This window comes from Aspergillus terreus, genomic scaffold (genome assembly GCF_000149615.1).
Source record: "Aspergillus terreus NIH2624 scaffold_7 genomic scaffold, whole genome shotgun sequence".
In the NCBI taxonomy this organism is placed as follows: domain Eukaryota; kingdom Fungi; phylum Ascomycota; class Eurotiomycetes; order Eurotiales; family Aspergillaceae; genus Aspergillus; species Aspergillus terreus.
The window spans coordinates 1153291-1178469 of NT_165930.1; the positions used below are offsets into that span (position 1 = coordinate 1153291).

Consider the following 25179-nt stretch of genomic DNA (forward strand, 5'->3'; position numbering starts at 1 on the left):
CTGGGGCATGGCGGGGGCGCTCCGGTGGCCCGATGAGCCGGAGACTCGTGGCGAGGCGAGTGCGAGCAAGCTCCAGACGCAGGGACCAAGGTATAGGCGGGAGACGAATGATATCGAAGAGGGGGATGGGCGTATGGGGGATTGGCAAACGCGCTGATGCCTAAGGTCGCCACGATGAAGGATGGGAGGAGGATCAACCCGACTTATGTAAATGGTCTGATGGAGTTGGTGCTTTGATCCTTTGCTTTGATCCTTGGGTGTAGATCAAACCAACACGCTACAGGCAGGTGATAGTGGTATAGGGTATGATGGACTTGGATCACGACCACGGCAGAAGATGCTGGTTAGTGAATAGAACAATGGAGGTCAACCTCAAGGCGAGCGTGAGAGATGACGAGAGTGAGATGACAAGAAGGAGGGCAGGTAGAGGAGTAGATAGTAGGACAGATGGTTAGGTACCGATGAAGGGGAGGGAGGTTTAAAATGGAAAAATAGGCCCAAAAGCAAAAACAGCGCAAGTACAGCAGGAGATCCGACAATTAACAGGCTCTGGACGAATGATGAGTGCTGGAACAAGACGAGAAGGGAAAAAGAAAGAAAAGAAGCTAAAAAGTGAGGCAAAAGGAATAGCTGGCTATCTTATTATAGGTTGGGGATCTAGAAAATAAAAACAAAATAGCAAAACAAAATATCAAAACACTAAAATATAAAATAAAATAGAACGATAAAATAATAATGAAATAATAATAGAAGATCCAATATTGGGATTCAATGCTCGCCAATAAAAAAAAAGAAACCGAGCAGAACGATGGAGGAATGCGTCTCCATTCTGAGCCGTTAAGAGCAGCATCCGGCGGTGTAGACACACTACTACTAGACAGAAGACAGAAGAACTAAGAACGAAGTACCTAGTAGTTTCTACCTAGGTATCTCTTGGATAGTTACTATTACGACTTCCTCACTACGAATAGTCGGTGGAGCAGTATTCAGAGATTCTTGATATTCTTGATAGACATAGGATTGCCTACCTATTGTAGTATCATATAGCTCACGAGTACCTCAAGTAAGATTCAGTACTCGTACAACCCGATACCGTACACTCTGCGTATCGGTGGTACGATACCAACTGCCTAGCTGTACCTACAGCACGCATGTTGCTGCCCAGTGCATGGCCTCATGCCAACAGGAGTATTCCGGGCCTCGGAAGCCCCAGAGTTGGTTGAGCAAAGAAACACAACTCAGGGGCAAAAGTACCTCGTCCGGAGTAGTATACATCAACGATCTTTGCCAAGTCATTCAACCCAGACATAACAAAGTCTACTCCGTAGGTAGGAAATGAAGAGCTCAACGGTTCCACCACTAGTCGCAAGATAAATGAACCGGAACCATCGAACATTCCCCATCCTGTTTGTTGGAGTCAGGAAACGATCCTCTTCCCGGGTCCCCCCTCGTCGTCCACTCCAGCCGACTAAATTCGCAGCTAGCCCCCTCACTAGGGGCCGCTAACGGTAGCAACTGGGGCTGGGGAACGATGCCCGTCACCGTGGCCATGGCCTGGATCCGGGATGAACGCTCTAGTCGGGCTCCATCCTGCGGTGTTCTCCTCCCGTCCGCCACGCGGATGATGCCACTTACCCCAGCTGGGCATGGTTCGCCATCCCGGTGGGAAGGTCGAGGGTTTTCTGGTTCCTCAAGTGGAGATACCACGCCATGACGGTGTCGATTGATAATGCGGTCAGATGGATGGTCCTCAAGAGCATCCAGAGTACTAACCGTATCAAGAGTATGACGCTCGCTGACGGTGACGGTGACGGTGACGACCAGACGAGTGTCATCAAGGGAATGGTCAGGGACTACACCATCCGAAACTGTTGGATAGGTATGGCCTCATCCATCCATCCAATTCCATCGTGTCAGTCTCCTTTGAGAAAGGATCGTCTTTCGCTATCGACTCCGATCGGCGACATCCAGATCCATCCCAGGTCATGTCAAATCCTTGTCCTCATGGCAAACCTGTAGAGTACTCCGTACCCTGTATGGACAGCATGCCCATCGCAGGATCGCAGACAGCCCATGCCGGCAGTTACAACGGATAGCTTCTGACACTTCCGGACGAAACTCTTAGAGTTTCGGTGGATAGGCGTCTCCCATTCTTTCCCCTCCCTCTCAATCAATCGGAAAAGCCAACGCAATCAGTCGAATGTTGTGCAGCCCCATGGCCTCCCCGGTCAGCGCAAATGACGGACAGACGCGTGCCGCACTAAAACAGCCCAGCAACGCATAGGATGACGGACTAATGATGGCATCGTCCCGCCCGAGAATCTCCTCTGCTGATCGCCGTTACTGGTCGCCCTGGTTCTAACCTTTGCCGTCTCCACCCATGCCTCAGTCTACTCCCGGCTACTTAGAAGGCCGCGCTAACGGGACAGAATCGAAGGAGACAACCCGCCGGTGCAAAGCTCGGTCCACTCATCAAACCCCGACGACTGGGGGGGGGGGGTTGTACGGAGTAACTATAGTACACCATCTGCGACAAGAACGGAGGATCAACTAGTCCCGACGTGCGGGTTTCGCTTCAGCTCCCCACGAGGAAAGTCAGAATGAGGTGTCCATCACCGGTCCGACGTGGCCGCCCCAGTTGGAAAACTGTAAATAGTACTGTTCCCGCTACGTCATTGGGCACCGATGGGGTATAGAGTTCTATCTGGTAAAGACAATCATGTCGTTTATCCAGGACTGGCGGCTGCCTTTCCCCGGCTCGGGTCCGGGCTGGAGAAGGAGAAGAGTGTTGCCCAGTTGATCAGTATAAACCAGTCGCTGCATGGGAGCTCAATAATACAGGTATATGGATGGTTCTGGATCAATGAAGATCACAGATCCTGCGCCGTCCTAAGGGTCTTCGTCCCCAACGTAGCGAGTCCTCGTGATGGACTGGTGACGGTTCTAGTCAAAGGGACGAACCGAACGACGGCCGAAAAGGATCTGTCAAGCCATGCCATCTAATTAACTACAGGAGTTATCTGTCGGTCAGTGGTATCAGGATCGGTGGGAAGGTCCATCTTCTGCAGCAAGCCACGAAATGACTTGCATTCGGTTGGGGAATTTCGTTCGGTGCAATTTCGCGGGTCGAGTCATGGCCATTGGTCTGAACGGCCTTTTTTTTGTGTGTTTTTTTGCTTTTTCGATGGGCCCAGGAAATTGCACGGCCGAGTTTAGGGTCTCCAGTTGGTGCCGATAGTGGACTTAGCCCCCTACAGACACATAGACGATGGCCCGGTCAACTTGTCAGCACGATCTTCAGCGTACCTCAGTAGTCGACTAGTCACTAGTTAGTTCGTCTGCTGGCTTCCAATTTATTGGCTTCGACCCCACGGACGACCTGGCCGGTCCAGGATCGGTCACCCGGGTGGGAAAAGGGGCACGAACCGATTATCGTTACCCGTCTGATCTGCACGCTCGGAGGACTTCATCAGTCAACCACAATAAGAGTAGGGAGTAGTTACTCCGTCGCTGACAGCAATATGTAGATCTGCGGGTCTATGAGAGAGCGTATGGTGGCGGACAGACTGTGCCAGATGGGAGGAGATAGTTGTTACATGGGCGGGCGGGTCATGGCGATGAACAGGAGACTAGCTGCATCGTGGAGGTCATGCCAGAACCACGCTAGCTCACTTATCTTAATTATATTAATTGTGGTCCGACTGGGTCTGGGATGGAACACAAGGAGGATTCTAGCGGCTTCAGTAGTGTGAAGACTGAGCGCCCGATGTCACCTATTGATATTACAGAATGCTTCTTACTTAGTAAATCACCTACAGGTACAGCCCCATGGAACACTGGTTCCGTCTCCCAGTCACTCGGGAACCTAGGGCGGATATTACCAAGTGTTAACCAATACCTAGGTTGGACACTCCATAGCTCTCCGAGCACCCATGTCGAAGATAGATCAATCAAACACGATGGATATGGCTCGTCAGAAGCACTCTTTTGAGTCACCACCACCACCACCACCACCACCACCACCACCACCACTGCTGATCCAAGTCCTAAACCGTCCTCCGAGTACAGCTTGCTCAACTTCCGAGATTCCGATGGATACCTACTAGGTATTGTACTCGGTAGATAGCGAAGAAGTACCCAAAAAAGTCAAAAACGGTCCGTCGCCGGAATTAGGTTCCGTCTGCATCATACGGACACTTGGGGTATCTACGGAGTATAGCTTGGCACATATCTAGTTTCAGTATCTCTACACGGGGAAACAAACTCGGCCGGGTCAAAGATCGGAGCGTAGGATGTGCTCCGTACGATACGCGAGTGGGGAGCAGGATGCATTAGTCGCCCACACCGTCCGTGACCCTGGACCGCTCAGAGACGGAGTTCCAGAAGCATGGTTCTGTCGATAGTCGGTACCCAAGTGAGTAGCCCGTACGGAGTAGCCAAGTCGGAGGAGTTGTAGTGGTCACGGGGCCTATCTGCTGATTGGGATGCGCAGTATAGATGGTCTCATTCCTATACAGGTTGAACCTAAACCGACACATCATCTTCCATCTCATCGCCATAGCACCTGAATTAAGGGGCTGTGACGCTTCTGGGTTGCGGACAAGGTTCGACGCTCGTTTCTTTTTCCTCGCTCCCCTGGCTGGACCTACCTACCGTCTCCGGCCGTACCGCTGCAACCGCTATCACCCTCGTGCTAGCCGACCTGCAGGTACCAGGAGTACCATCACCTGAGGAAGTCGGTACCTCCACGGTGTACTAGACCGTCGGAGTACTCCGCACCTCACTGCTCTACATAGATCAAAAAGCAACAAACACTTACGTACCCACGCCCAGGTAAGACCACCACGAGCATCTGCATCGCATCGCATCGCACCGCATTCACCTGCATACCCGGCACCACCGGTGTGCTGGCAGGGTTGTGTTGCATCCTGCAAGGCTGCTTCATTCCTGCAATGCCCTGAGCCCAACACTACTACCCTCCCCCCCGGGGTCTTCCATTCGCTGCGCCTTTCGGCCCCCTAATCTAGCCCTTGGGCGCGTACGAGGTGCGCCGGGTGCTTGGTGCCATGCATGCAGCACGCACCCATCACACTTGTCACGCCGCCATTTGAAATTAAGGGACGCCCTTCGCGACGCACGCCGCACGCCAGCTGCTGTGCAGGCTGGGCTAAGGGCTGGCCCGCCGTGGCTCTCGACCCCGGCGTGGAATAATCACATTATGTATGGGCTCTGGGGCTGCAGCTTCGATTGCCTGTGCAGCGGAGCTTGGCTATGCGTTTCCATGCCTGTTGGTACTTTGGTTTTTCTGCATCGGTGGACTTTTTTCTTGCGTATCTATTTTTGTTGTATCCATTGCTGTATAGACACGGTTCTCGGCCTCTATGGTGAACTCTGACATCGTATGTACAGACGCTCCAAGCATGTACAGTGGCTCCCGTAACTCATCTACACGCTCCTACGGCCTTTCTATCAAGTACTAAAGCGAAACTCGTTCTTCGGCTGTCCCCGGACCCCAACATCCACCCGATACAGCCGTCCTCCGTAGCGCACCGACTCCGGGAACTGCTCATCGTTGGTGTCATCCTTGGCCGTCGTGATGAACAGCTCAGTCCCGACAAACGCCGGACAGGTGATGTTGCGCGTGGGCAGCGTCACCTGCCCGATGACCTTGCCCTCCGGCGAGATGCGGATGACCCGGCCGCCGCCGTAGATGGCGCTCCAGATGCAGCCCTCCTCGTCGATGGCGAAGCCATCTGGGTCCTTGGGCTCGCCAAGGTCAAAGTGCACGCGTCGGTTGTTGATCGCGCCGGTGGCCGCGTCAAAGTCGAAGGCGAAGATCTTGCCCGTCGTCGAGTCGGTCAGATACATAGTGTCGTCCGCCGCGTTCCACCCGATGCCGTTAGGAATCGTCATCTGCTCGACCATGCAGTGCAGCGTCAGGTCCGGATCCAGGCGGTACAACGCGCCCTCGGGCGACGGCGACTTGACCTTGGGGTCGTTCATGGACCCCGCCCAGAAGCGTCCGCGGCTGTCAACGGCGCCGTCGTTGAACCGCATTCTGTTGGCGGTGTCAGAGAACGATCTGTCATACGGGTGCCGGGGCAATGGATTCGCCCCGATCACGGCTTTGGCTGTCGGGACTTACCGATGGGGCTTCTCGGGATCATCCTGCTCAGGAAACACGTCCCCGGCTTTGCAGAGGTAGGACAGCTCGCCGGTGGAGCGATTGGCGAGCGCAAATCCGTACTTTGCTGCGACGACAATCTGGTCCTTGTGGGCATCGCCGGCGTCCTTGATATTAGCGGTCACTCTGAGGTACCGTCCAGCTGATCAGCTTTGGATATGCCGCGGGGAGACGGGCGGGTCGCCGTCCGGGTGGGTGAGGGGGAGAGACGCACCCGATCGACGCAGACGTGTCAAGCGTCTTGAGCGACTCTGGGCCCTTTGCCAGGTCCAGAACGTACAGCTTCTGCTCCCAGATATCGACAAAGCGGAACTCGTTCCTGGCAGCGTCGTAGTACGGGCCCTCGAGCAGGGTCCCGGGAATGTCGACATACGGCTATGAGGGACAGTGTGAGACCGCAGTCTGTGATGCATGATGTATTCTTCTTACCTCCGAGACCGTCCATTGCGGGATAGAAGCCATGATACCGCAGGAGTGAGACACGATGGGGCTGGAACGGGACGGATCAGGCTAACTGGGAGGAGCAAGAGATCGACTGGTGCAAAGTCAAGACGAATGCAAATCAAGAATAATAATAATAATGCTAAGAGGATTCACGGCCGACGGGGAGAGTGGATTATCGCAGAGACGGAGAAGAACAGATGATGGTGATGATGTGTTGTTGTTTCGCGTGGCGCCAAGCCTTCCCCACTTGGCCTTCTCCCGGTACCTTGTAGCAATTCATCCTTTTATCCTGTTCAGCCTTCTTCCTCGTCTTCTTTCTCCATACCATCTTCCTATTCTGTATTGTACTTCCATCACTTCCCCCCGCCCTACCGGTGGATCCGTTCATCAACTCTCACCGCTCAATGCAGTGGATCGATGATGTTACGAGAATCCCAGAGCCTCCGGGGAGCTCAGCTCGTCTCCATCTGAGTTCCTCCCCATCGGCGCAGCTCACACGCACTATTGACTCCGTGGTGGTCCGCATTATTGGAATCCGCTATACGACTTCAGCTCCACCAACGAGACCTGTCACATGTCAGGAAAATAAGATTCTCGCCCGCCGCGAGTAAGGCAAACGTGATGGCAAAGGGGGCGCAACAAAACCCGTCCCAACTGCAGCTCTGTTACAGCCGCTGACCAATCTCTGGATGCATCCAAAAGCTGCTCTGATTTTGGGGGCCAGAGGCAAATGCAGCTGATACTACTCCATTGCTGACAGTTATGCGGGAGGCCCGTCATCCTTCCCATGGTTTTACGCCTCATTTGTTCCAGACAAGGAGCTGGAGGTGGAGCCTGGAGAACGGGGCGGTGCGAACAAATAGGAAGCTATCCGAGCATTCGGCCAGCGGGTTAGGGACATACTCCGTACAATGGCTAGTGAGCCCATACATACATACAAAGTACCCATTCCTTCCTCTGCGTCCCAGGAGGAATTCGATGGGTCCAACAGAATACCAGACCGACACGGCTTATCCCGTCCCAGTGGTCCTTGGGTCTCCTTTCACTACATCCGATGGCCCCTGATTCTTGGCTTCATTCGTCCCCAGCCGTCAATCATACTCCGTACGTACCGTCCGTACGTACGTACATATAGCCGTTAATGACAGGTATGACTGCTCCTGCATGGATCACCCGTTCTTGCCATGCGCGGTGAGGCCTGTGCCCGTCTCTTCTGTCCTGCATCGCGGTCAGACATCATCCTGACGCGATGACCAAATAGAATCCTCTCAACGCGGGAATAACGGGCGGAAGATTCGGGGGCGTCAAGGGGAGTCACCTCGCATGGCAGCGATGGAGATCGGCCGATGGAGCTGGCCATGCTCCTTCGAGCAGCTTGGGGTCTTCTCGTCGCATTCCTGATCCAGAATCCCGAACAGACGAGGAAGCGGTCAGGCAATCTGACCGCCCCGACAAGCTCCAATCCCAGCTACAGAACCGTTTTAGAGGACGACAACCAATCAGAGACGGAGCGCCGTAGAAACTACTCGTCTTTGGGACCCATGATCCATCGGTCGGCCCAGAGGCGCGCTGCTGTAGGTCACAGCCTTAAAAATAGGCCGGAATGTGCCAGCTCAACGTCGATGCATCACAGCGGTTGGGCAGACGGTCGGCATCGGCGATTCAGGCGGTCCACTCAATCACTAGAAAAATGACAATAAATGAAACAACGGAACAAACCTCGGCGTCGGCCTCCAGATGCGGAAAATGCGGTGAACGCTGTCAAGTGCGACGGGCGCAATGCTTGACCGTCAAGCCGGCCATGGCCCCGACCGTTGAGAATGAGAGATCATATTTCTCCCGTAGATCGGGTATAGATCAAGGGTTTGCTTGGTTTGAGCTGTCAAAAAGAGGTACTTGTCTCCGTTGCTGTCCAGTATGCGAGCGCATGTACCTCCTGCTGGGCGATGGATGATCTGGCAATAGGCAGCTCACATGACTGATTCTTCATGCAATGCAAGACAGTGACTGACATGGCGGCACCGCAGGGATCTCAGCAAGGCACCGTCGGTAACGGTATGTATCGTACCGAAACGCATACCGCGACATACAGGGCAGGTCGTGTAAGTATCCGAATCGAACTGACATCTGCTGCAGTGGCAGGTGGTTCAGAAGAGGCACCCCATCTTTCCTCTCGAGCCCTCTCCGAAAGGCAACCAGATCCCACTCACCTCCGTCCCTCTACCAACCCGCATATCATCCTCCAAATCAGTCGCCGTGCAGGTTGCATGCCGCAGTTCGAAACTAAGGTCGCTCGCTCATCATCCACTCTACCACGGCCACGACAGAGAGCATCAGAAACCCCGTTCCCGCAGCCAACCACATGCCGCGGCGCCAGAAAATCCCTCCGCCCGTCCGGGTGCCATTGGCCGTCGGCTCCGGCATTGTTGTCCTTGACACAAACCAATGCATGGGATATGGATCGTGATCTGCGGGTGATCGGTGCCCTGGATTGCCTACATCGGTAGTGAGTACCTTACCTACTGACCGGGCTGTCGGTGTGGGTCAACCGACATGTGTGCGTTTGCGCTGCTTGCGCTGCCTCTCGAAGACCGCGCGAACTGTTGCTTGCGTCGGCTACCTCGGTAGCATCTGAACTAGGACGTGAATCCAGGATCCAAGCCTAGGTTCAAATGGCGTTCAGATTCATCGCTACTAATGCGTACCATCCGACTGACCCTGGCATTCGAGGCAGCAACGATGCAGGAGGCGCACCCAGACAGACATCAAATGATCGTTCAGGCGCAAACACTGCCTACATCGGGCTCAGTGACACGAAGAAGTAGACTAAATCTGATTCATTGATGGCTTTGCGCAGACCAGCATCACCTTCATGCATTGTTGACGATGGTGGACTGGGCCTCTGCCACCACGCCTGTCACAAGACAATAGACAGGGCTCTAATTGACAGTAACGCCTGATGAATGGCATGCATGAACAATGCATTTATTTGCCTGGCTGCCATCTGGATCTGGCATGGTGACGTGCATTGCCCCTGTATTGGGGCCTGGTAGTCTATCTCGCATTCATTCAGGGTGTGCGCATTCCTTACATATCACCTGCGTGGACAAACAAGTCGCTGAACAGACAGATAAGACTAATTAAACTAGGCATTCGAGATCGAGTATCTCAGAGTATAACCTGCATGGGAAAGTTTCACCCTCAATGAATCAATTCGGCTAGTATCGATTCTCGAAATGAGGTCACTTACACTACCGGGTAGCTACACAGCATGCACCTCGCAATACGTACAGCCCTGCTATTAAACCAGGACCGGGCAATCAGATAGAACACATCACGAATATACCACCGGCAACTACACCATGTTACATGTCTCCTGGCTCAAGGCATCATACCACAACTCACACAGCTTCAGTGTCTACCTAATGGAACCATCGGGTACCAATGCTCATGTAACGTGTCGTGTGTTTGCCATTCCCGGTGGAGGGTGATACATATATACTCTCCGTCAATCAAACGCTCGCCGTGCGTCTGGCATGTCCATCTCAGCGGATATCAGGCGTGTTATAGAGTAGGATCACACTCCTCTGCCCGTCTCATCTGCTTCTTCGAAACGTTTGCATGCTGACTGGCATGTTTGCACGGCTCAGGGAATAAACCTACGATCCTCACCTCATCAAGCAATATACTACTAATTTAAGCCCGAACATAGCTCATAGACCAGTCTCCCGTGGCTCAGGTTCTACGACGCGCGGCCAATATGATACCGCCACATCACGGGTGCAATGATGCAGCCTGCAGAGATCCCAGAGTCGTTCAACATTACAGCGTATCATTGGGTCATCATTGAATCGGTATACAACACATGCAGATCCACCTGCGCCAATGACAAACCAAGGTCATCATACGTACAGCGCATCAGTTCTATACAAACCGAGGGAGGAGGTTACAGCTTCGTGCCCATATTGACGTGCACCGCCTTGATCTGCGAATACGCCTCGAGGCCGGCTTCGCCCAGTTCACGACCGATACCGCTCTGCTTGACGCCACCGAACGGCACACGGAAGTCGCTATCGTTGCTGCTGTTGATCCAGACCATACCGGCCTCAATGTCGGACGCCACGCGGTGGGCGCGCTCAATGTCCCGGGTGAACACCGCCGCACCCAGACCGTACGTGGTGTCGTTGGCACGGGTCACGGCCTCCTCCTCGGTCTTGAAGCTGGCGATCACCACGAAAGGACCAAACACCTCCTCACGATAGATGCGCATGTTGTCTGTGACGTTGGTGAAGACGGTCGGGGCGATGAAGAAGCCCTTGCCATCGCCGACGTTCTTGTACGGCTCGCCGCCGCTGACGAGCGTCGCGCCCTCCGACTTGCCGCTTTCGATGTAGGAGAGCACCCGCTCGTATTGAGCCTTGGTGATCTGGGGTCCCTGGAAGGTGTCGTCGGCAAAGGGGTCGCCCACTTTGCTGGTAGAGACCACGGCCTCCTTGAACAGCTCGACAAATTTGTCGTACACTGACTCGTGCACCAGGATACGGGAGGTGGCCGTGCAAACCTGGCCCTGGTTGTACATGATGCCGATGTGAGCCCACTTAGCGGCCTGGTCGAGGTCCGCATCCTGGAAGACAACCAGCGGCGACTTGCCGCCAGTCTCGAGGGTAATGTTCTTCATAGTGCCAGCGGCCATCTTCATGATCTCGCGGCCGGTCATGGTCGATCCCGTGAAGGCGACCTTGTCGACGCCAGGGTGGGTCACCAAGGCGCTTCCGGCAACTCTGCCGAATCCGTTCAGGATGTTGACAACACCAGGAGGGAAGCCAGCTTCCTTAATAAGGGTGGCCAGATAGAGAATGCTGAGGGGGGTCTGCTCGGCAGGCTTCATGACAATGGTGTTTCCGCAGGCCAGGGCGGGACCCAATTTCCACGCGGCCATGGCCAAGGGGAAGTTCCAGGGGATAATCTGGCCCACCACACCGATCGGCTGGCGGAGCGTGTAGGCAAACTTGGCGGGCGTGGTGCTAATGGTCTGACCGTGGACCTTGTCGGCCCATCCGGCACAATAGCGGATGGTGTTGATGACTTCACCCAGGTCATCATTCAGAGAGACGGAATACGGCTTGCCTAGCGGTTGTCAGCCAAGGATCTCCACAAGACATGTCTAAACCAAGACTGGGCGCTACCATTATCCCACGTCTCAATCGTGGCCAGGGTTTCCCTGTGCTGATCGATAAGATCGGCCAACTTGAGCATGAGATTTCCACGATCCGTCGCGGGCAATAGCTTCCACGAGGGGTCTTTGAGAGCCTTGCGGGCCGCCTTGACGGCAATGTCAACGTCTTCTTCACCCGCAGCAAACACGGAGGTGATCTCCGACTCATCGCTACGAACGGTCAGCTCCCGTCCCGTGTCTCAATACAGGGCCGCCTTCCGGACCAACGCAGGACACAGGAATACGCACGAAGGATTGATGGTAGCAAACTTCTCCCCCGACTTGGAGGGAACAAACTCGTTGTTGATGAAAAGACCAATGGGCTGGGAGTACTTGCGCCCGTTGGGGGCAGTCAACTGGACGGCTACGTCGGACATGATGGACGAGGACCCGTCGGACCGGTGGAAGAATCGGGTAGAAACGAAGGGGAAGGCGGGAGAGAAAGAGGGACGAGAAAGAGCAGAGAGGGGAGCACCACGCAGACAGAAGCGGAGAGAGGGGGAAAGCAGAGGAGGCATGGGATTTGGGAGAAGGATTGGATGGAGGATAATATATGTACAATCGGCGGAGGCGAGGAGCGGCTCCGATTTGATGGATTCGCCGCCAGCGATAAGTGTCGGCTGAGTCAGCGCCCCTCCCCTCGTCGGATACACTTGCTTCTTCCAGCACCCCGACCCTTAGGCCAGTGGAGCTGCCCATTATTCATACTTACTACACTCTCACGTACGTCCAGGCTTGAACCGAATCAAATCCCATTCATTGTACAAAAGGAAACCGAGGAAGACTGCTGATTAACCGTACCTGATGCTTGTCGAGACCTACTCCAGAGATACGCCCCCATCTTCTACGCTTCCTGTTCGCCAGCCGATACCCAATTCTCCTCCTCGTTCTCCTTCGCTAGCCCCAGAATGAACTTCCATTCTTTCTTGCTCACCCGGGAAACACTCAGCCGGGACTGCTTCAGCACCTGCAGGTTCTCCAGGGGCTGTCCCGGTTGCGAGTGAGCCTTGAGGTCGTTCAGCGAAACAAAGTTGTCGAACTTGCGGCGGAACTCGACATGAACCACCTCCCACTTGGGATTTTCCCGCGTAGACTTCTCATCGTAGTATGGGTGGTTCGGATCGAACGCAGACTCTACAAGTTCAGGGATTGTCAGTCATCCGAGGTCGATCCAAATCAAGATAGTTCAACCTACCATCCGGCGTGTGCTCCTGCACGATCTCCATGATGCCCGCAACTCCCGGGGTCTTGCAGTTCGAGTGGTAGAAGAAAGCGTAGTCACCCTTCTTCATCTCACGCATGTTGTTTCGTGCTATTCTGGTCAGATGGGTTATTCCGGGGTGTAATCAGTTGGAAACGTCATTCTCACCGACAGGGTTCCGCACGCCTACGACAAGTCAGCATATATAAATACAGGAACGCTTAGAGCGTCGATGTCAAATTCTTACCATCCCACGGCTCGGGTTTCGTGCGCTCCCGCAGGTCATCAATGGAGAACTTCACGTCAACTCCCTTCTCTATGCGCGACTCGGGCTCGGCCTTCATCAACCAGTACGAACGCCCCGAATCATCATCTTCTTCAGCCTCCTCATCCTCGGCCTTGGCATCAGCAGACTCGGACTTTTCCTCTGGGGTCTTTTCGGTCTTTTCCGTAGTGGTATTGGTGCCATTTGGGTCGATGGACTTTCTCGGGCGTCCACGTCCTCTGCCGGACTTTGGAGCTTCTGACTTGGAAGTGACTACTGCCGTTAGCAACAGACGCGTGACGATGTCCGAGGCTCGATCTCGTACGAAGAGATATTTCCAATCGATGGTGGCAAGATAGACGCATCAAAGGCAGAAACAAAGAAATCTGTACGGACCTTTGGCGTTGGGGTCCTTGCGAGGACGACCGCGGCCACGACCTGGCACCGGCTGAGGACGAGATCCCGGGGGGTACTTCCGAGGACGACCTCTCTTTCTCTTCTCTCCGGTAGAAGGAGCAGGCTGCGGTGACGATGACATTAGTGATTTGCTCTTGACTTCCGCGAGATTTAGAAATGGATAGAAGAAATAAATGGATGAATCCAAGCTAAGAGATATGCTATGTAGATGCGATGGTAGCGGGATGTGAAATGTGTCTTAGATTGGACGAATTTTGTAGCTTAAATAGGAGGACAGGGAGGTCAAGAATGGAATGATGTGGGAGTCCATCAAGCGAGCGGTGATCGCGCGAAGTCCAGAATCTTGAGTGACTATGAAGACTGGCATGACATGCTACTCGCGTCGGAACTGTCGATCTGCCCGTTCTTCATCCATGGAGGGAACTGAGGTATAGGGGTTCTACCAGGCATACGTACCTCGTCGGCGGGAGGCGCGCTTTCAGACTTGCGCTTCGGCATAGTGGATGGGTTTAGGAACTAGAAAGCGCGGCGCGCTGACCAATGTTCGTGAGGGGGCGGACGGTCGAGAAGAGAGACGACGCGAAAACAGATTTAACCGAATTGACAATAGGAGAAGGAAAATGACAGGTGGGGGAAAGGATGGAGGCGCGAAGTCAGCTTGGGACACGAAGATCTCCAGACGCGTCTAGAGGAATGTCGCGACGGTTAGTTGGTATATCTCAACACCATCGAACTTTTAAAGAGTAGTCAGGCAGAGGGAAAAGGATTCGGAGAAGCATTGAAGAGATGGATTCAGATGAACATACCTTACTCTTGATGGTTGGAGCGCCAGACTCTGAGCAGCTTCCCGGTGTTTTGCATTGAGGTCAAACGACAGAAAGAGGGAAACAAGCTCCCGTTCCGATCAGGTAAGCAGCGGGTCGGACTAACCAAATAAGGTAGTGTACACAGGCCACTGTAAGGAGCTTCCGTATTTGGGCTGTAGATCAAGCAGAGCAGTTAAGAATTCTTTTCGTAGTAGACAAACGTGTTATATAGATGCAAGAAGAGATGTTATTTACTGATGAGACACGGGAGGAGACAGGCTAGGTACCTAGATATGAAACACAATAGCTGATCCCATATCGGAGGTGCTCAAGCTGCGTGGAAATATATACAAATATGCAAGCCGATTCTATAAACTATAAGGGAGAACACAACGGAAACCATGACCGAGTCGCCTTATATACTTCACTTGACACCAATTGTTCAGAGCAATGAATGGAACAAAAACGAAGTACATCTTACCAAACCGGAAATACGTTTGTACCTATCAGCCTGAAAGCTCCAGACTCATAGATATGCGAAGACTGTGCGAGTGACAAGTCGAAGCAAATAACATCTCACCGTCCAAAAGCAACAAAATGCAACGGCCCCCGAGCCCAACCTGTCTTTCCACCGTGATATGGGCATGATTGTCCATGGGCAGCATTGGCGGCATGGGCATACACGTGGAGGCCGTTAATGTGGTCAGTGCGGAATGCGGATCTTCCCATCGCCCTCCATCTGGGCTTCCGGAGTCTACAGAGTAGGGCATCTCAGCATCAAGTGGAGGGATGATCGACTAGAAGAAACCCTAGAAAGAAGGTACATAATTAAATCCACGACTCAGAAGAGACCCTGATTACCCTCGAAGCTGAGTCAGAGTCGGTCATAACGAGCCTATGACCGAATCCGACGGGCCTCGCGCCGGAGAATGGGATGCCTTTCCCCGTTCTTAATAATAATAAAGAGCCATAATCTTGCCAATCTTCTCCCCGACCCTTCGTTTTGAAGTTGAGATTTCCCTGGCAACTGGTGTCTGTCTCGCTTTCTCTTATCTCTCTTCATTACTATTCTCACTTCCGCATGCGGTGTGTTCACTCCATGCTGAGTTGCCGGTGACCTGGACCGCGCCCGAGGATGAATCCGCCCCGGAGAGAGAGCCGACGGCACTCGAACCCGACAACCATTGATGGGGTAGCCAAAGCAGAGCTCAATGCTGAGCTCGGAGATGTCCTAGCCGATCAGGAGAAAATAGCATCGCCCTCGTTCGGCGAATACCAGCAACCGAACGAGATCGAATATCTTTATTTAACCTTTGAGACCCCATTGCCACACCCCGTGGGTATTGCTTCTCCGCAGCCTGGGCAAGCGGCTCCACCCCCATGTCCCGACCTCACCAAATATGCCTCCCCATTTCTATGGTCCGAGTCTCGCAAAACCGTCGTCACCATGATCTCCTGCGGCGTGACAGCGATGTCTGCGTACGCTGCAGGAGAATACACTCCGCCGTCGGATGAGTTGACCCGCAAATGGGGTATCAGTAAGGTAGTCTACAACCTCGGTATCACGCTATTCACCCTAGGGTTTGGCATTGCTCCCATGGTGCTGGCACCTTTTTCGGAGATCAATGGAAGACGAAGTATCTTCATACTGAGTGGCTTAGTTTTTACCGGTATGCCCTAATCGTCATCGCCGTGCATGACGCTAGTATATAAAACGTCCCACCACTGACCATCATCATAGTGTGCCTGATTGGATGCGGAGCTACAGACTCCTTTGCCGGCCTTCTAGTCGCGAGATTCTTCCTGGGCATCGGCGGATGTAGGTTTGAGACGCCCCTTTATGTAGCTGATTGTGGTTGACGCTCTCCTTTGGTGAACAGCGACCTTCTCGACAATGGTTGGCGGAGTGCTAAGTGATATTTACCATGCCGAGGACCGAAATGCTCCCATGTCATGTTTCTCAGGAGCTGTATTGTTTGCAACCGGCCTGGGGCCCCTCGTGACGGGATTCATCAACAACCGTGCCGGTTGGCGCTGGATTTACTACTCCCAAGCAATTGCCGCAGCTGGCTTTCTTGCCATCATTTTCTTTTTCCTGAAAGAGACTCGGGGGAGTGTGCTCGTCAGTCGAAAGGCGAAAGCTCTCAACAAATACTATGAAGCGCTGGAGAATGCTGGATACTATGGTGTCGTATTCAGCGCCGATGACTCAACGGAAAAGCAGGAGGTGAAACGCATCCGATGGAAGGTCAAGAGCGACGAAGAACGTGAGAGTCTGGCAAAGATGATTTCGATTTCATGCTATCGACCTTTTCGTAAGTCGAGCACCACTGCATCGTTGAACCAGCTAACTCGACGTCAGATCTATTGGTGACGGAGCCGGTGGTGTTCTTCTTCTCGGCATATGTCTCTTTCAGCTGGGGTGTTTTGTATCTCCAGTTCAGCTCAATCCCTCTAGTGTTCCGCACCAACCATAACTTCAACATGGAACAGTATGGGGCTGTGTTCTCTGGTATGTCGGGGGAAGAAGCTGCTATACAGCTCTGTACAAGCAACTGACGACATCGCAGCGGTGTCCATTGGAGCTTTGCTTGCAACCGTTCTTAGTATCTACCAAGAGAAATTCGCCATGCGGATTGGTAAAATGTCGAGCACCCCGGAAGGCCGACTTCTTTTCGCTTGTGTCGAGTCCGTCCTGATGCCAATCGGCCTATTCTGGTTTGGCTGGACTTCTTTTCCGTCTGTGCCGTGGATTGTGCCGACCATTGCGGTTGGGTGTGCTACTATGGGGATCTTTTCGATCTACTTGGCCACATTCAATTACCTTGCCGACACTTACCACCGGTATGCGAGCTCTGCCATTGCGGCGCAGTCTTTCTGCCGGAATGTTCTAGCGGGAGTCTTTCCTTTGGTGGCCGAGCAAATGTTTCGAAATCTTGGATATCCCGGTGCCTCGAGTCTCCTGGGTGGGATTGTGAGAGAATTGAAGAACCCTTGAGCCGTTGTTTGGCTGACATTGAACAGGGAATCTTGTTGGCGATCGTTCCGTGGGTACTAGTATTTTTTGGACCTCAGATTCGAGCGCGAAGCAAGTTTGCCAGTGTATGTGAGATTGGGACCTGGATTGGAATCGATTCTAACCAGTCACTAGGAGCTTGTGAATCAACATTGAAGTATATGGCACGGGGACTCATGTAGTTCCTCTTGCGGCCTGACGGGATGGGCTCTCCAACTATATAGTAGGTATGAGAGGATCTAGGTACCCATGTATATAAATTAATAAGATCAAAGACATGCACATACCGAAGGGTTCGTCGGGAGATGAACCGCTTCTGGACATGGACAAAAGCGTCATGGTGGGTCCGCTCTCGATTGAGTATGGTGACGTCCAAAACGGCAGTCCCAGATGATCTCTGTGAATGCCAGACCACGTTGCAGTACGCTAGGCTCTCGAACTACTTAGTAGCATCTGCCTAGGTACCTACAGTAGACACGAAGTCATGATGGAAGGGGATGGTGGGAGGGGATGCGCAATTGCGCCATCTTTCTCCGAATCGATTGGTTGGCTGTGTGAACGCTGAGATGACTGTCGGCCGAGCCATTGCTTGCCTGCAGAAGTCGGCCGACACGTTCGGGTGAGAATAGAGGAGGGTAGGGAGAGAGTAGAAGCTGGTTGATGTCGGAGAGGCACGAAGACGGAGGATGAAGGTGGAGGGGGTATGATGATATAGAATCTGAGTTGTAAATGATATACAATACTCTGTAGAAATTAGAGCGGTTCGTCAAGTACACCGGCGTTCCTGAGACTTCAGCAGGACTCGACGATTGGACTGATGATGAGAATCCATGGAAGACCAAAGAATGAAACCCCTCCTTTGGGAACGTGGGGCAGGGGTGCCTGGAAAGGGATTAGCCCCGCACTAAACATCCCACCAAGAGTGTCCCAGAGTGTCCTAGACCGGAGTACTACCTCGATTGCCCAGAGCAACGCTGGTGACTGACTAACCTACCTAAACGATCAAAAGAAAAGAAGGTCCCCGGATGAGCTCATGCCCCGCCAATCGCAGGCCGGCAGTCGACGGATTGCGTGATTGCGGGATCCGGAGGGGTTGAATGCAGCAGCACAAGTCGCTCTATAAAGATCTACCAACATTGCGAACCTCCTTCTTCTCTTCTTCTCCCCCCTGTCTCATTCGATCAACTCTCTGAATTGCTTCATCCCGCTCCCACATATCCCATCCCCTCCATTCACAATGGCTCAGGAACGCGCTGCTCCGTACGTCCACCTCCCCCCCATCTTTGGCCTCTAGCTAACACCTCACAGCCTCCGTCTCGGCTCCGTCGCCCCTAACTTCACCGCTGACACCTCCAACGGTCCCATCACCTTCCACGACTACATTGGTAACAGCTGGGCTATCCTCTTCTCTCACCCCGTGCGTAGAGTCCTCCCTTTCGCCTTCGAGATATCCCCCAACACGGAGCGCCGCAAATAGGGGACTCGCAAGCTAACTAGACACCTCAGGATGACTTCACCCCCATTTGCACCACCGAGTTGGGTGCTTTCGCCAAGCTCGAGCCCGAGTTCACCGCTCGCGGCGTCAAGCTGATCGGTCTGGTGAGTACACGGCCATTTGGCATGCAATCGTCGAAATGCATTTGCTAACACCTGGCTAGAGCGCCAACGGCACCGAGTCTCACCACGCCTGGATCAAGGACATCGACGAGGTCACCGGCTCCAAGCTCACCTTCCCCATCATCTCCGACCCCGAGCGCAAGATCGCCCACCAGTACGACATGGTCGACTACCAGGACACCACCAACGTCGACTCCAAGGGCATGGCTCTGACCATCCGCTCCGTTTTCATCATCGACCCGAGCAAGAAGATCCGTCTGATCATGACCTACCCCGCCTCCACCGGCCGTAACACCGCCGAGGTCCTCCGTGTCGTCGATGCTCTCCAGACCACCGACAAGCACGGTGTCACCTGCCCCATCAACTGGCTCCCGGGTGACGACGTCGTCATCCCTCCCCCCGTCTCCACCGAGGATGCCCAGAAGAAGTTCGGCGAGGTCCGCGTTGTTAAGCCGTAAGTCACTGTCCTTCCCTAGGGGATCGAGAACCAACTGACGGGGTGTATAGTTACCTGCGCTTCACCAACCTCAAGAAGGAGTAAATTGTGACATGTGGATGATGGATGACCCCGGTGGAAAGAAAAAGGGTATGATGGTTTATGTCTAGTACTATTTGATACCTCCTGATGATACAAATCTATTTCTTTAACTGAATGATTGATATGAAATCTCAACGGGCCGTTTGTGGAGTCATGCAGGAACCATGTCCTGCAAGGATGAGATTAATTAACCTGCCGCGGCAGTGGACGATGTCATGGTGCAGGAGGCTCTCTCCATCACCAACCGTCAGTTCTGATTCGGACAAACCATCTGAGACATGCAGACAGTATTATTATTCGGTTGACAGGCTGGAGGGATACTCGTAGCGAGGATCGAGCCCGTAACTAGTCATAATCAGAAGAATCGGATTGTTCTCGCATGTGTCTTCGTGAGGCTCCACCAGCCGAGACCCAATGATGACTGCCGCCTGGCCGGCCTCCTTCCCTCACTTTCCTTCGCCCTTCCTCCTCCGTCAACCAACTCCCCTTCCCTCCCCAGTTGTCGCCCTCCATCGATCTCGTCGTCTGTGTCGAACCCCCCGCTGCGAATCGTCGCCCGCTTTTCGTCTCTTCTAGGCGGTCTTCCATCAGCCCGCAAGTGGGACTTCTCTCCATTTTACCCGAGTCTCAACTTTGGCTCGCGGCGGGGAAAGAAGAGACCGAACGAAAGGCCTCCTTTCGTTTATTCGTCCCACTCTCGCAGACCGAGCCCATTCTCCCCTTACGAGTCGTCCGGATTAGTTTTGTTGACTCGTGGTGCGGATACGAATACGTTCGTGGCCGGCTGATTAGACGGTCTCCCGAGATATCGCCCTGTTGGTCGACCCTGTCGAACAATTATATCCTGCAAAGAAACCCAGAGTTTGGGATTTACGGAGCACGAATACGCGTGGACTTGCAACAGAGCGCGTGCGGTCCGGGAATTTTTTTGGAACAATCATCTCCGTGCGCAAGACCTCACCGTCAACATGATGTCCAGAAGTCAGTCAAGCCTGGGCTATGTAGACTCAGCTAGAGACGATTCTGCGTCTGCCGGTCAGTCTCACCCCCCTGCGGCGTCGGGCCCTATCAACCTCTCGGGGCTGGTATGCAATGTCCGCCGCACGACAGGGAGAGAACCACACCCCCTAGTCGGGGCGACGACGACAATTTTGGGAGATAGGCTCTACGTGTTCGGAGGACGCATCCTATCCAAGAGCCGCCCGCAGTTGACGTCAGATTTATATGAGCTGGACTTGATTCGGCGTCACTGGACCAAGATCGAGGCGACCGGCGATATCCCCCGTCCGCGGTATTTCCACAGTGTCTGTGCGCTCGGTGATAACAAGCTGGTCTGCTATGGTGGAATGTCTCCCGCTCAGAATGCACCCAACGACCCGGCCACTGCGGGGGCCCAGGGTCAGGAGGCGCAACCGGAAGTGGTCGTTATGTCGGATATCCATATTTTTGATGTTCCTTCGCGCACCTGGACCCGAGTTCCCGCGGCAGAGTCGCCCCAGGGACGGTATGCTCACTGCGCCACAATCCTCCCTTCCAGCGCTTGCTTCACCTCTGCCACGGCGCCGCGCTCTGCGATCCACAACAACCCGGCTTCGGCGAACCCGCACCAAGGCTCTATCGGCGTGGATATTGATGGATTTGGGGGCGCCGAAATGGTGGTGGTCGGCGGACAGGACAGCTCGAACCATTACATTGAACAGATCAGCGTGTTTAATTTGCGCAGTCTGAAATGGACCAACACAAGTATGTTGGGACGGAGCTGCGGTGCTTACCGCAGCGTAGTTGCACCGTTGGTTGGGATGAAAGTCTCGGATATTGGATCGGCTTCTCCCGATCAGGAAGCTCACGAGCCCGCCGACGAAGGTGAGGGCGAGGGATGCCCTATGCTAATCTATTCCAACTACAACTTCCTGGATGTCAAGTTGGAACTTCAAGTGCGCTTGCCAGATGGCCGTCTGGTTGAAAAGCCTATGCAAAACGCGACATCGCCCCCGGGCTTGCGATTCCCCAACGGCGGCGTCATCAATGGCCATTTTGTGGTAAGCGGCACTTATCTGACATCTTCAAAGCAAGAGTATGCGCTGTGGGCGCTGGATCTGAAGACCCTCACCTGGGGTCGGATCGATGCTGGTGGCTCCGTCTTTGGCCACGGTAGCTGGAATCGTGGTGTCTTATGGCCGAGAAGAAACACATTTGTGATCCTGGGTCACCGGAAGCGCAGTCTGGTCGATGACTACAACCATCGTCGACTCAACTTCTCCCACGTCTGTTTGGTCGAGCTGGAGGCGTACGGGCTCTACAACAATCCTTGCCGAACCTCGCCAACGTCCGGATATGTGTCCTACAGTGCTCCAGCCGTCCCTGCATCGCTCCAGCACAAGTTAACCCAGTTGACATCAGGCGGACGACCGTTCTCTGCTGCCTCCGACGAATTGGGGAAACTCGCCCAGACTCTCCCTGAAATGGCAGACATGGAGCTGCAGGCCGTCGGGGGAGAGCGGATCCCCGTCAACTCCCGGATTTTGTCGCGACGATGGGGCCCCTACTTCATCCAGCTCCTCCGAGAGTCTTCTGACAGTGGCCTCTCGGACTCGGCGACCCTCCGGCCAGCCGTCCAGATGTATCCGAACCGCAACTCGAGCATCACGATCACCCCTTCGATCGGACAGAACAGCAGCTACTCTAACGCCACCACTCTTGTCAGCAATAATTCCGCCTCTTCCAAATCCTTGTTAGCGAATCTTGAGATACCCTCTGCGCATAGTTTACCCCCAACCTCTCGCCCCCGTGTTCTCTATCTCCCCCACACGTTCCTCACCCTACAAGTCCTCGTCTACTACTTTTATACCTCCTCTCTCCCGCCTGCGGGATCCTCGCTCTGCACTCCCCAGATTCTCTGCTCTCTCCTCCAACTCGCGCGTCCCTACCAGATCGACGGGCTCTTGGAAGCCACCGTCGAGAGGCTCCACCAACTGCTCGACGGCAGGAATGCGGCCGCTGTCTTCAACGCTGCGGCAATGGCTGCCGGCGGCGGCCGGGGCACGGGCTTCACCAGCGGCCCCGGCGGTACTTTGGAAGCCCTGAACGGCGTGCACTCGCACGACTCCCGGACTGGCACCGACACGACGTCACGCAGCCACCTCACGTCAGACTCGTCCGATACCGAGCACGGCACCGCCTCTGCGGCACAGTCCGTCGCGAGCAGTGCCACGGGGTCGCGCGGTATTCCCCTCCGCATTAACACCAACATCTTTACCCGCCGACATCGCAGCGCCACGGGCGACCGCGACCGCGAAGACTCCATCAGTAATGCCAGCACATCCACCTCCGCGTCCACCAACACCAGCTTCGACCACTCGCCCGGCCCGGATGAGGTGCGGTCCGCATCGGGCCATCACCACCGCCGCCGCGACACCGACGCCGAAATCCGTCCCGAACGCGAGATTTGGACGGGAGACCTCAGCAGCGTCATCGGTCTCCAGAAGCGTGGTCTGCGCGGGCTGATGGAGGGTCGGCGTTTGCGCGAGCGCAACACCAAACCGGCCAGCACAGGAGGCCCGGTACCTGTTCCTGTAGAGCAGGGCGTGCCGGCCCCAGGGGCATGATCATGTTTTCTCTTTGTGATTTTGGTTTTCACATATTCTTCAATCCCATGTAGCCTTTACCCGTTGTATATTGGTTGAGAGTTGAGTGACGTCTCCCCATTTGTTCAGGTGATGATTCAGGGCATGTTTCGATTATATAGATCCATATATTTATGTATATGAAAGACGCTGAACAGCCTTGTATATTCATGCCACGGAACGTGATGACAAGTACATTGCATAAACTATTTCCAACACAAAGAGCAAAGTCAACGCTATCCTCCCACTATCTACAGAACTAGAACCGTCGACGAACCACATCCCGCGGACTAGCCAGCACCCACGCCTCCCACAGCGCATTCTGTCCGCATCCCACGCTCACCCCGTTATCCCCGAGCTCGTCCGCCGTCAAGGACCGAAGACGGTCCCGCGTGGCAGGCGTCAGCGAAGGACGCCTGTTTCCGTGCGACTGCGCCGTGCCAGATGACGGCGACGGCGACGATGACGAAGAAGAAGAAGAGGAGGAAGAAGCAAAGAGGGCAGGCTGCGGGATGTCGAGGACGATGCCGGGCGGGGGAGGCGCGTGCGCCTGGGCCTGTGAGTGCGCATGACCGTGTGGGAAGTCCAGGGCGTCCAAATATGCGGCGTAGTTGATATCGCGCAGGTCGACGCGGTCGAGGTGGTCCATTTCGTCATGCATCACAGCCAGCACATCGCGCCAGCGGCCGGCGTCGAGGAAGATGCTGGTCAGGCGGAGATCGCGCAGTGGACGGCGGTGGCGGCGCACCAAGGCGATGATCTCGTCGGCGCCGAGTCGCCAACCCTGCAGGCTCAGGGCGCGGAGCCGCTTCCACTGCACGCGGTGGAAGACGCGGTCCAGCGGCAGGGCGAGCGGGCGGGTGGCCGGGAAGCCGAGGTGGATGGCGGCGAGGTTGGTGGCGGCGAGGAAGAAGTCATGGAAGACGGGGGAGAGGGCATGGATCTTGGAGGGGATGTGCTTGGGAGCGGCGGCGTGGAAGGTGACCTCGAGGCTGGTGAGGCGCGGAGCCAGTGCGGCGAGGGTGGGTGTGGGCGTGTGGAGGAGGTGCAGGGCGGCATCCGGGCTGATCTGCGGGCCGACAAAGCGCACGGCCGTGCAAGGGGATTCGAGCAGGGCGATGGCTAGGCTGGAGACGGCGCGCGTGCAGGCGCAGTCCCAGTCGAGGCGGGGGGCGGATGGCTCGCGGGGCTCGCACTGGCGGAAATGGTCGAGGAGGCGTTCGTCGGCGGCGTCCTGCAGCCGGAGGAGTTTGATCTGTTGGAGGGAGGAGAAGGCGGCGAGTGCGCGGCGCAGGAGTGTCAGGTCCTGGTTGCAGTCGACGATGGCAGTCTGGTCGTGCAGACGGCGCCGGTGGATGGAGGCTGCGGGGAGGTGGTCATCGGCAAGGACATCGGGCCAGCCTGCGCGTGGGGGGTGTCAGCAAGCTCGCGTCCTGTTGCGGGATGGGCAGGTCTTGCAGAGTCGGTACCGCTTCCTTGATAGAAGGGTCGCACCATGTACGTGAAGTATCTCACATGACAAGCCAGCTGCATGTGCAGGAGCTCCTCCAGGCGTTGAAAGCCGTCAAGGGAGAAGCGGAGGACGAAACGGGGGAACTTCCGGGGCGTGGCAATGCGCATGAAGCGGCGACAGACGAGACGGAATCGATCCAGCTCGGAGCGCTCGCCGTATGCGTAGGCGGTGGTGGGGGAGATGATGATGCCATTCGATGGGACCGCTGCATCCTGGTGGAAGCTGATCGGAGAGGCGTCGCTGGAGGGATGCTCGCAGCTCAGAAGCAGAAACGAGAGAATATCACTAATCAATTCGTCGGCGAGGTCGTCGAGTTGCCGTGGTCTGTCCATTGTCATCC

The 25179-nt window shown here is 54.8% G+C and overlaps 10 protein-coding genes across 10 annotated transcripts; 5 read left to right on the forward strand and 5 right to left on the reverse strand.

The window, feature by feature from the left end:
* Positions 1-1710: 1710 nt before the first annotated feature.
* Positions 1711-2019, forward strand: ATEG_05335 (uncharacterized protein; the record flags this gene model as incomplete). The annotated part of the gene is made up of 1 exon (XM_001214513.1): positions 1711-2019. The coding sequence occupies one exon, from the start codon at positions 1711-1713 to the stop codon at positions 2017-2019; it is 309 nt and encodes a 102-aa protein (XP_001214513.1).
* A 3450-nt stretch (positions 2020-5469) lies between these two features.
* On the reverse strand, positions 5470-6646 carry ATEG_05336 (SMP-30/gluconolactonase/LRE family protein; the record flags this gene model as incomplete). The annotated part of the gene is made up of 4 exons (XM_001214514.1): positions 5470-6058; positions 6146-6310; positions 6399-6559; positions 6614-6646. The coding sequence occupies 4 exons, from the start codon at positions 6644-6646 to the stop codon at positions 5470-5472; spliced, it is 948 nt and encodes a 315-aa protein (XP_001214514.1).
* A 1994-nt stretch (positions 6647-8640) lies between these two features.
* On the forward strand, positions 8641-9453 carry ATEG_05337 (uncharacterized protein; the record flags this gene model as incomplete). Its single annotated transcript, XM_001214515.1, has 3 exons — positions 8641-8683; positions 8765-9134; positions 9363-9453. The coding sequence occupies 3 exons, from the start codon at positions 8641-8643 to the stop codon at positions 9451-9453; spliced, it is 504 nt and encodes a 167-aa protein (XP_001214515.1).
* A 1121-nt stretch (positions 9454-10574) lies between these two features.
* Positions 10575-12361, reverse strand: ATEG_05338 (aldehyde dehydrogenase family protein; the record flags this gene model as incomplete). The annotated part of the gene is made up of 3 exons (XM_001214516.1): positions 10575-11755; positions 11815-12014; positions 12093-12361. The coding sequence occupies 3 exons, from the start codon at positions 12359-12361 to the stop codon at positions 10575-10577; spliced, it is 1650 nt and encodes a 549-aa protein (XP_001214516.1).
* Positions 12362-12687: 326 nt separating this feature from the next.
* On the reverse strand, positions 12688-13847 carry ATEG_05339 (uncharacterized protein; the record flags this gene model as incomplete). The annotated part of the gene is made up of 4 exons (XM_001214517.1): positions 12688-12977; positions 13039-13155; positions 13292-13582; positions 13706-13847. 4 exons carry the CDS (start codon positions 13845-13847, stop codon positions 12688-12690), a joined length of 840 nt encoding a protein of 279 aa, XP_001214517.1.
* A 1820-nt stretch (positions 13848-15667) lies between these two features.
* ATEG_05340 (MFS transporter) lies at positions 15668-17530 on the forward strand (the record flags this gene model as incomplete). Its single annotated transcript, XM_001214518.1, has 5 exons — positions 15668-16202; positions 16274-16351; positions 16413-16847; positions 16895-17044; positions 17103-17530. 5 exons carry the CDS (start codon positions 15668-15670, stop codon positions 17528-17530), a joined length of 1626 nt encoding a protein of 541 aa, XP_001214518.1.
* A 73-nt stretch (positions 17531-17603) lies between these two features.
* On the reverse strand, positions 17604-18134 carry ATEG_05341 (uncharacterized protein; the record flags this gene model as incomplete). Its single annotated transcript, XM_001214519.1, has 3 exons — positions 17604-17787; positions 17836-17987; positions 18018-18134. The coding sequence occupies 3 exons, from the start codon at positions 18132-18134 to the stop codon at positions 17604-17606; spliced, it is 453 nt and encodes a 150-aa protein (XP_001214519.1).
* Positions 18135-18785: 651 nt separating this feature from the next.
* On the forward strand, positions 18786-19706 carry ATEG_05342 (peroxiredoxin; the record flags this gene model as incomplete). Its single annotated transcript, XM_001214520.1, has 5 exons — positions 18786-18808; positions 18857-18965; positions 19055-19147; positions 19207-19619; positions 19673-19706. The coding sequence occupies 5 exons, from the start codon at positions 18786-18788 to the stop codon at positions 19704-19706; spliced, it is 672 nt and encodes a 223-aa protein (XP_001214520.1).
* A 965-nt stretch (positions 19707-20671) lies between these two features.
* Positions 20672-23308, forward strand: ATEG_05343 (putative regulatory protein Ral2; the record flags this gene model as incomplete). The annotated part of the gene is made up of 2 exons (XM_001214521.1): positions 20672-21446; positions 21486-23308. 2 exons carry the CDS (start codon positions 20672-20674, stop codon positions 23306-23308), a joined length of 2598 nt encoding a protein of 865 aa, XP_001214521.1.
* A 277-nt stretch (positions 23309-23585) lies between these two features.
* Positions 23586-25171, reverse strand: ATEG_05344 (F-box domain protein; the record flags this gene model as incomplete). The annotated part of the gene is made up of 2 exons (XM_001214522.1): positions 23586-24727; positions 24796-25171. 2 exons carry the CDS (start codon positions 25169-25171, stop codon positions 23586-23588), a joined length of 1518 nt encoding a protein of 505 aa, XP_001214522.1.
* Positions 25172-25179: the final 8 nt, after the last annotated feature.